This window comes from Athene noctua, chromosome Z (assembly GCF_965140245.1).
Source record: "Athene noctua chromosome Z, bAthNoc1.hap1.1, whole genome shotgun sequence".
Taxonomy (NCBI): Eukaryota; Metazoa; Chordata; class Aves; order Strigiformes; family Strigidae; genus Athene; species Athene noctua.
The window spans coordinates 225,513-235,776 of record NC_134077.1 but is presented as its reverse complement, the minus strand read 5'-3'; the positions used below and the strand labels follow the sequence as shown (position 1 = coordinate 235,776).

General features: G+C 42.4%; 1 protein-coding gene across 2 annotated transcripts; it reads left to right on the top strand.

The window, feature by feature from the left end:
- Positions 1 to 1,269: 1,269 nt before the first annotated feature.
- SEC11C (SEC11 homolog C, signal peptidase complex subunit) lies at positions 1,270 to 9,166 on the top strand. Of its 2 annotated transcripts, XR_012635490.1 has the most exons (7): positions 1,270 to 1,411; positions 2,418 to 2,527; positions 3,338 to 3,487; positions 5,322 to 5,441; positions 6,019 to 6,076; positions 6,492 to 6,643; positions 9,067 to 9,166. XR_012635490.1 is itself a non-coding variant. In XM_074931471.1 (6 exons), exons 1-6 carry the CDS (start codon positions 1,370 to 1,372, stop codon positions 6,543 to 6,545), a joined length of 534 nt encoding a protein of 177 aa, XP_074787572.1. In that variant the 5' UTR covers positions 1,270 to 1,369; the 3' UTR covers positions 6,546 to 6,689. The 2 variants fall into 2 exon arrangements, 1 of the variants encoding a protein (XP_074787572.1); XM_074931471.1 differs by lacking the exon at positions 9,067 to 9,166 and having other exon boundaries at positions 6,492 to 6,689.
- Positions 9,167 to 10,264: the final 1,098 nt, after the last annotated feature.

Sequence of the window (10,264 nt, the reverse complement as noted above, 5' to 3'; positions counted from 1 at the left end):
GGCCATCTGGGCCTTCTGACACGGGAGTGTAGGGTGCAGCTGCCCTGACACACTCCTTCCAGTGCTGCTGCTGAGGGCTCTCCCCACACCCAGGGCCTTGTCCAGGCACGTTTTGAGTCCCACCAGGGTGACTCCACAAACTCTCTAATCAACCTGTTCCAGTGTTTGACCACCCTCACAGTAAATAAGGTTTTTCATATGTTTAAACGGAATTTCCCATGTTTCAATTCATGCCCATTGCCTCTCATTCTGTCACTGGGTACCAACCAGACGAGTCTTTGTTTACTCTGTCCCACCAGGTGTTATATACATTGGTAAGATCCCTCTGGAGACTTCTCTTCCCCAGGATGAACAAGATCACCTCTCTCAGCCTCTCCTTGTATGTCAGAATTCCTCACACAACCCTTCGGGGTATGGTTAACACAGAAAATCAACTTCAATAAGACTTTTGAGTATTTAAAGGCTATCAAAAAAAACTAACCTGAAATACTGCAAACTCAGAGGAACTCCTGTGTAGTAAGTACAGGAATACTGGTGTCACTGAAAGAATAACCAGATGAAGGATCTTGCCGAGGCCTGAGCTGCTGCACATAAAAGTACAGCTTTTTCTTGGACTGTGGGGTTTTCTCTTTTCAAGGCCCACGCAGTGGCCCCTGAACACACCCTGAGGTGAACGTTAGCTGCTGGAATTACGATGATCTTGATGCCTCCCGCCGTCAGCGAGGCAGGAGGCTGTTCCCGGTGCTTTCTGGGTGCCTTGTGCGGCAGACCCCACTCCAGGTACCGGAGTCGGCCCTGACGGCCGACAGGAGGCTCGCCCCCCGCCGCGGCGGCCAGGCCGCTGCCTCAGTCGCCTCAGACACTTCCCGCCCTGGCCCCGGCCCCGCCCCCCGCTCCGGCCCCTTCCCGCCCGATCTCGACCCGCCAATGAGCTGCGCACACGCAGCGCGCGCGCGGAGAGAGCTGCCCGGCTGCCGCCTGACCCGAGGGACGCGGCTCAGGAGGCCGGTGCCGCCGCGCCACAGGCCAGCCCGGTTCCCTCTGCCGGATTGTGGGGTTCCAGCGTCCACCGAGCGCCCTCTCGGGCGGAAAATTGATCAGGCTCCTCCAGGGGCAGGAGGCGAAGGGCCTCGCTCTCAGGGCCCCTTGCCGCGATGCATGCCGGGATTTGTGGTCCGGATGGCCGCTGAGGCCCACGGCTGCGGGCGGCACGGGGCGAGGCGGGAGACTACAAGTCCCGGGGAGGGGAGGGGCTGCCCGCGCCGCCGCTGGCGCCGGCGGCAGTTGTGGCCGGCGTTGAGGTTCGAGCCGTGAGCTGTCGCCCCCCGCTCCCAGGAGCCGCCCGGGAGGGCGCCGGTAGCTTCCCGCCATGGACCTCTTCGGGGACCTGCGGCGCATGAACAAGCGGCAGGTAGCGGCCGGGGCTTGCCGGAGCCGGGCAGGCGGGGGGCCAGGGCCGGGGCGCGGGGGGCGCACGGGGAGCCGGCGGGGCTCGACCAGGCAGCCGGGCCGCTCGCCACCGGCCGGGCCGTGCCCCGCCGGGAACCTGTGGCACCACTGCGCTCTCGTCCTGCCCCCCGCGCGGCATCAATCGGTTAAAAAAAAAAGACTGCGGAGCAGATTTTGGCGCGTGACCAGCGCTAAGTTCAGTGGGCCATGGCCCTGGAAATCCTGGCATATGTATTTTCAAACTAGAATGATGCTCTGGGAAGTTCTGGTTCCATATTTTACGTCAGTGAGTCACATGATAAAGAGAGGTGGGCAGGGTCGTTTTCCACCAGAGTATCTTCGTATGTTTTCAAGAAAAAAAAAAAAAGTAATGTGAAGCAAGCGTATCCCCTGCTGTAATGGCTGGCAGAATAGTAGAATTTGGGGACAGAAAGTTAGTTAAATTAATAGAAAGTTTTGTACGTAAGAAATTTGTCTGACAGTAGCAGGAAATGATCCGTTGTTGCCTCGCTTCTACTTGCACAGCTCCTCTTTTTAAGCAAATAACTGCAGCCTGGTGTTACTGATCTTACAGTGTTTCTTATGTGTGTTTTAAATACTCAGGGGCTCAGGCAAGCATCGGGGACATCTGGTTGATTTGATCACTTGCCATGTGGCTTCCTATACTTGAGAAGCCTTTGCCAGTGAGTTTTTTAGCTTCTAGCACTAACAAGTAGGAGTATTGCCCGGGTGCAATATGCCAGGATTGAGGCACACAGTGCATGAAAACTTTAGGCTGCATTAGGGTTTGTGCAGTTGGATTGCCGCGAGGGCCATCTGCTCCATGAGGCTTCTCTGGGAATATAGTTTTAGCCTGGAAGTTCGCATGCCCAGATCGGGATTCGGTGGTGTGTAGGGGTTGAAATTCTACGTTGTGCTTCTGGATGCAGCACAGTAGCTTTTAAAAACCATTTTCTTGTTTTGTATAGCTGTATTACCAAGTCTTAAATTTTGCGATGATAGTGTCTTCTGCCCTTATGATATGGAAGGGGCTGATCGTCATTACTGGAAGCGAAAGCCCGATTGTTGTGGTGCTCAGGTAAGTCAGTGTTAAAGTTTGTTAGCTTTGGGGTTTTTTTACCATATCTATATTTATTTTAAATATATATATTTATTTTAAAATATAAATAGCAGAACTCCTTTTGTGAGTGAATTACACTTGTGTGTCGCTTCTCTCAGTGTTATCTTACTTCTGGTATATAAAGAGCCAGTCCTGCAGGCCCCTGAGTGCTGACCAAATACAGGAAGTTCATGGAACATTCAGCCTTACAGAAGTTGAATGTGTGTCCGCAAGGAATGTATGCAGTAAATAACAGTATTTTAATGGGAATTCTCTGTTTGTGTTACTAGTTATGGGATCTGGAATCCTGCCTTAAAGGTTGTTCCGAAAGATACTATGTCTGGCTTTGAAAAAAGGCATGGATTTTCTGATCACTAATAGTAATTGCTGATGTAATCGTAACTTTTGCTCATGTTAATTAAAGTCTTTTTATGTAGGTAAGTACTTCCTGTTGCACTGGGAATCGTTTTTTGGTTTGTCACTAATGGATGGGTTTTCTTAACCAGAATGGCTCTTTTTGTTCTATCATAGCTACAGTACTGTTCCTTTTCTGTACAGCTTCCTCTTTCTTTCACTGAGGCAGTAAGGAAGTGTTCTACAAGGTGGCTCAGCTTGGGACTTGGGAGGTTTGGGTTGTGTTAAATGTCTGTGTAGTGTAACTGAATGGGTGAAGCTACATGTTTTGGTTAAAGTAAGACTTAAATCAGTAAGAATTAAATGTTAATTGTTTTCATGGTTCTTCTTTCATTTACCATAATGCTAATAAACTCTCTTTCTTTCTGTTTCTAGTGGCAGCATGGAACCAGCTTTTCACAGGGGAGACCTGTTGTTCTTAACAAATTTCCATGATGACCCAATCAGAGCTGGTGAAATAGTTGTTTTTAAAGTTGAAGGCAGAGACATTCCAATAGTTCACAGAGTAATCAAAATACATGAAAAGTAATGCAACTTGGCATTTTACTTGTTTCTAAATATAGTTTCCTTCACCATGACTTTCAATTACATTTTAATTTGATAGTGTTCTGTGAAAAAGGCAAGTGAGGATATGCTGTAAGATAAAACTCATCTCTAGGATGTGACCCGCTTTTATCCGCAGTTCTGTGGCACACTTCTTGACACCCTGACTCCCATCCCTCGGCAGAGTTGCTTGGGCTTGGAGTAGGTAAACCTGTGCCAAAGAGGAGTCCTGTACACAGGCTATACACGTTATTTTTGCCAACAGTAGCAATATGTTATGGGAGCAGAGTCTGCTCCTGTACTGACTGTTGTAGGTTGGGATTTTGGTTATGAGAAATAACTACTTCTAAAAGCAAATCTCTGAAGGAAGGTGAAGATTCAGAATCAGAGCTATAGACGAGGTCTGACAAATGTGTGGTCTTTGCTAACTGAAGTTTTCCAGAAAAGAGATTTGACTCAGAGCGTAAGAAGAAATTATTCTTTTTCTGTCTGTTAGTCACAATGCCAACAACAATTCATGCTGAAAAGCAACAGGTAGATTACTCGTTCTTACCTTTATTGCATATGCCTGGTTTGGTAAACAGTTTCTTCTCAAACAAGAGAGGCCATTCTGTTTCTAATTCTGCACAGTGAAAAGCTAACCTGGAGATGGCAAGCACTGACATATTTGCTCCTCAAGAAGTCGGGGCCGTGAATGTTACGTGTTTATCTTCTGAGTAACATCTGGTTTTCGGTGCTTTTTTGAAACAAATATGTATATCCAAGAATTACCTCTTTTTCTTTTTTAAAAAAATGAACCTAATTTGTCTTCATAAAAACTTTCCTTGGTATCATTCTTTACAATTAGCAGCTTCTTGAGAAAAACAATTTTGGAGACTGTAAACTGTATTTAAATGGTAGTCTCCTAAAAACTCCACATAATGTTTTGTCTGCATTATGTTATTTTAAGACTGGTTACATGTGTTCGGTTTTTTGTTTGCCACATTAATAAATTCCAAACACAAGTGAAGTTTTGCCTGGAACTCACTACATACAACAACTAACGAGTGACCTCAAACTGTTTTGCAGTGTTAGTAACAACATACTGGGTTTGATGCAGTTTTGCAGCTACGATAGAGGGTTTTCAATATTTATTTCCATCAAAAGAAAGTCAAAGCTTTTTTTTTTTGCCATAAATGTGATTATTACAGGTCAAACAAGTGTATAGAACTTAGAAGAAAATTGCCTGAAGGACTGTATTATTATAACAATTTCTTTCCTAAGGGAAGGTTTTTAGGGTTTACCTTATCTGAAATTTGTGATTTAAATTCAATTAAATTCATTCTCTAATGTGTGATGACTTCACAGGTTCTTATTCCACAATTTGTAAAAAAAGAGGAAAAAAAAAAAAAAAAAACAAACCAACCAAAAATCTCTTAGTGGACTATTACTCAGTATTTCAGAGTTAAATGTCTGTTCTGTTGAAAATGCAGAGGGTTGGTTTGGTTTTTTTCCCAGATAGGCACATACTGCTTTTGTTGAGGAAGTTTGGTGCTTGTTCTGGGTGGACAATATCCCTTTCATGCCCAATGTGTACTTGCTTACATCAAATGACAATCTAGGAGTGTTTTAAAAAACATTTTTTGTTAAAATCTGTTGACTCCATCAGTAAAGTCTGTAATGTTAATGATTTAATGGTGCTTGTTAGATAAGCAGGACTGGTAGTAAACATTGTTATCTAATCTTGTAGCACTTTTCATCTTCATTGTGCTTTGTAGATGTTAATTGAGGTTTTTTAATTAAGTGATATTTAGTTTATCACCTTGTTGCCTTCTAGAGAAAATGGGACCATCAAATTTTTGACGAAAGGTGATAATAATGAAGTTGATGACAGAGGCTTGTACAAAGAAGGTCAGAACTGGTTAGAGAAGAAAGATGTTGTTGGAAGAGCGAGAGGGTAAGTAATGCCCCATTTCTGTTCTTTGTAATTAAATAAAGAAAATTTAGAACTTAAATTAGTTCAGAACTTAATATTAGAATTTCAGTTTGTTGGTACAAACTAGATCTGGTATGGTATTTTTAGAATTTCTTAAATAGTAAATAAACAAACTGCTTTACCTGAAAAACTTGCTTTCTGTAGTCCTCTCACTAATGTGGAGAGTGGAAATTATTAAATTTTTTTTAATGGCACATTTAATAAATAATTCACAGATAAATACAAAAATAACCAACTTAACCTCTGAATAGCTAGAAATTACTAGGAAATTATTTCCACATTCACCAGGAATTTTATGCAAGATTTGAACTTTTGACTTTGTCTTCTTCCCCAGTTGAGATGAAATCTCTTAAGATTTTTCTCAAATAACTTGAATAAATTATCTAAGGAAAAAAAAATTATTTCCCATTCAGATATGCATTAGTGACAGGCATAAATTATTGTTTTACACAAAAAACTTCAAGACTGAGTTACACTGAAACATTTCCATGTAATATTTGAGGGTTAATTTTACATTCATCTGTTCTGTCTGTTACAGTTTTTTGCCTTATGTTGGTATGGTAACGATAATAATGAATGACTATCCAAAATTTAAGGTACGTATACAGACATTTTGAATTCTTGAATGTAAAACTGTAAAATAACGAGTAAAGATAGTAAGAATCGTGTATATAAGAATGCATGTTAATTTTGTTTCTGTGGTTTGGTTACTAATGTAAAATGAGCTGTTGTTTATTTTAGTTTGTCTGTTCTCCAGTAGAACTTAGTATTTGTAATAATTTGAAACATTTAATTTCTAGGAATTTTGTAAGTTAAGTGTATACAGTTGTGATGCCTGTTTATGATTAATATGATCACATTAAAATATTCCTGTAATTTTGTAGGAACACAACTCTGTAATTGTATACTCATCTAGGAGATGTAATGTTGGAGAGGGCACACTTGGAACAATTTGTAATTTCAGAGCTTCTCTGAAGAGAAATTGTAATCAGTCTTTATTTTCTTTTGCAGTATGCTCTTCTGGCAGTAATGGGAGCATACGTACTGCTGAAACGTGAATCCTAAAAAAAAGCCACTTTTCCAAGAACAAAGTTAAATATACAGGGGGAAAAAACCTAATATATTTCAGATGTTTTCATTTCTGGATACAGTTACAAAACTGTGTAAGCTTTTGTCTTGTCTAAATAAACGGTACAACTAATGAGTAAAGCTTTTGACTGTTGGTTAATTATGTAATGGCATATTTACCGTCTTAAATGGATGCTGCTTTCAGTTAGCCTTTTGCTTGTTTGGAAGACACTGACTGTCATGTGCTAAAGCAGCTTGTGGCACTCCTTGAGATGCTGTGCTGGTTTTTTCTTCACTGATACTGCATCTGAGCCCACTTCTTCCTGTGCGTTAATAGTTATTTCTAATGTCTGCCAGTGCCCTCTCTTTCCATGACCATGCGTTCGTACAAAACCAGCTTGTAACGTATGAGTTGGAACAGGTAGTGAGTTGTAGGATTTTAGTCAGACTTAGACCTAAAAGTTGTCTAGATATGGCTGACAAAAATAGACAAGAAATGGTTTTTCGTTCTGATTAAGAACCGAGAAATGGAAATTTGGAGCTTTTTCCCTGAATTTGAAACTTGCCCCTTTGTGGTGTAGGGACAAAAAAACTGGCAGCCTGATTTTTAGGCACTGTGCATGTTTCTAGAATTCAGGCTGTTAACCATTCTGCCTTTATGTTCCTAGCCATAAAACAAACCCAGCAAAAAGGTTTTATGGGGCTTTAACACTTGTAAATTACTGAATGAATAGCACAGTAGTGTACTAGAATAATACTACAAATAAAGGTGAGGCATAACTCATATTCTGGTTTTGAGAATGCATTGTTCTCTCCTATCATACCTGAATAGTGTTAAACGTAAAATTGATTTTTCATTTTTAAACTTACCTGATAACTGTCTTACATGAAATTCTGGATTTTTCTCTTCTTGGGTTCAAATGTCAGTGTTGTACCTTCAGCAAAGCAGAACTTGTTTTCCTCGCTTGCTTTGGTTTTGTAGCTTTGATAAGGAACAGCATGATGCTTTTTTCCTATGGAGTTTTGTTTCTTCAGTAATCCCTTACCGCTACAAAAATATACTATTATACAATAATGGCACCTTTTCTGTTGTAACAGCTAGCACTGAAAGGCAGACAACTGCTGAATTTTTCCAAGTCATATTACTTCTTTTGTGTCCCACTAAGCAGTTTTCATGACAAACTGGATTATAAAATTATAAAATTGACTTATTTTGTGTCAAATTGTGTAGAAACAAAATTGAGAGTAACAAATGGCATGTCAGAATAATTCAGGTATCCTTAATGCAGTCTTCCTGTAAGTGTGCCGTCATAGTTAAGAAAAAAAAAATTTTGGAGACAGTGTGTGTGTAGTAAGATTTGGAGTTTTAATTTTATTTTTTTTTCCGTCCAGTATTGCTCAAATCAGAATTTATTCCTGTCCACCTACACCACAACGCAGTCAGTCAGCTCTAACTTTGAGAGTGGGGTTTTGGGCATAACCCAAAAGACAAATTTGACCGTTATTATGGGAATTTATTCTTGTGTTGAGGAAACGTGTTCTAAAAGATGCAAGGATAGCATCTAAATATGGTTCATGTTCAGAACAAAAGGTTGGATCTCTTGGGTATTAGATCCTGTGTCTCGTTTTAACTCTCCTTGATAAATCTTAACCTGCAGAATTGACTCGCGCAATGGAGCGAAATACAGTTCTCAGTGTTGCCTATTTAGTGAAATGTTGGGTGTCAGCACAGGCCCAGTCTATCTTCCTGGTTTTAGCTGGACACATGGAGGTCTGCTGACTGCATCCACCAGAGCAACTTTGGCCAGCCACATCGGTAATCTGCCTTCTCCTTTGTGACAGACAATAGGGGTTTTTCAGCTAGTAGGACCAGAAACAGGCTGAAAACATAGTGAAAGCACTAAAACATGGTACAGCTATTCTTCTGTAGGGTAAGACTTCTTTTTTTTCCAGATTTAGAATCTAATAGTGATTTCTAAAAAGTCTCATAGTACTTGTGTTGATCACTGGCAAGCTTACCCTTTCTGTGGAGAAATACATGAGTTTGGTGGCTGCTCTGGTCAGGGTTTGGTCGGCTGCCTGTGAATGCTTAGAGACCACTCACAGGCGACTGGATTGAGTTGCTTTAGCTTCTGTTCTTGAATTTCATTCCCATAATTGTCTGAGATACTTTAAGCCAACAATTTCTATTTCTGATGAACTAGTTAGTGCTGCTTATTAATTTCCTTACAGTAGAAGTCCGGGAGGGAAGGAGTGCCAAAAGTTTTGCCCAGAATCTAAATATCTGGTATAAACCATTCTGCTAGATAACAGCACAGAATAATTTAGTTCTTAGGCTGATAAATGACCTTTGGTGGTGAAATGTGTGTCTGGAGAATGTTTTTTCTTTCTGCTGTAAATTGCACTGTACAGTACTTGAATGATTTAATGTCTGCTAAATATTACTGGAGTTTGCAGTGGAGAGAATGCAGTTTGCTGATAGATTTTGTAACCAAACATTACCCGTTTTTCCTCCTAGTCTTGCTGAAGCAACTTGAAGGTGGTGACCCTACGTGTTGCAGCTGAGCTTAGCTATCAGCTTGGGTTGCTGAGACCAGATGATCCTCCTGCTGCAGACAAGGTGGTCATGTATCTCTCTCTGTGTAAGCTCTCGTGTTCGGTGGAGCCAGCGAACCCAGGGAGGAGTTAGTTCTCTGCTGAGGTTGTGGGTTGGGCAAGATCAGCAAAGCAAGTGAGGGGGAAAAAAAACAGAAATGATGGAGGCAAAGGAGGAGGAACAGGTTTAGCCTTTGGGAAGAGCGACTTAGGTTGTCACAACTATAACATGTAACTTTGTGTTTAAAATTTTAGGATGTGAAGGTCCCAGAGTGTGTCCAGAGGAGGGAACCAGTCTGATGAGGGGCTGGAGGGCAGGTGCTGTGGGGAGCGCTGAGGGCTCCGGGCTGTTCTGTCTGGGAGAAGGGGCTGAGGCCGAGCTCAGGGCTCTGCAGCTCCCTGGGGAGGGGACGGGGAGAGGGGGGTGCTGAGCTCTGCTCCCCGGGATCCAGGGACAAGACGCCTGGGAAGGGCTCAGAGCTGCGCTGGGGAGGTTCAGACTGGACGTGAGGAAGCATTTCTTCCCCCAGAGGTGGTCAAACCCTGGAACAGGCTTCCTGGAGAGGGGGTCGCTGCCCCAGGCCTGTCCGTGTTTGGACAATGCCCTTAACAACAGGCTTTAACTTTTGGTCAGCCCCGGAGGGCTCAGGAGTTGGACGAGATGATCATTGTAGGTCCCTTCCAGCTGAACTATGCTCCTCTCTTCCATTCATCTGTTTATCACCTCTAAAATAATTTGTAGCAAGGGCACAAGCCAGCCCCAAATTAAATTGATGTATATTGCTGCTCTTTGTGCTTCAAGCAGAATTTTACGCAGACTCTTCAGAGATAAGGGGCAAACTGCGTGTGCATATGTGTCAGCAGGTTATAGATGAGGCTGACTAATAAAGAGTTAAGATCCTATGTATTTGATGCATCAGGGTGCTTTCCCTCTTCTACAAATACAACTGCTTAATTGCCTGCTCTGCTTCTAGGCTGCAGCTTCCTTTTGAAGTCAGGACAGATCAAGGATATAATTGGTGGAGCGGCTGACTTATTAACTTGCGGCAGAGTGCTGCATAGATCCTTGAGGCTGTGGTAACTCGTTCACCCCCGCTTATGTGCTGGGTAGACATCAGTAC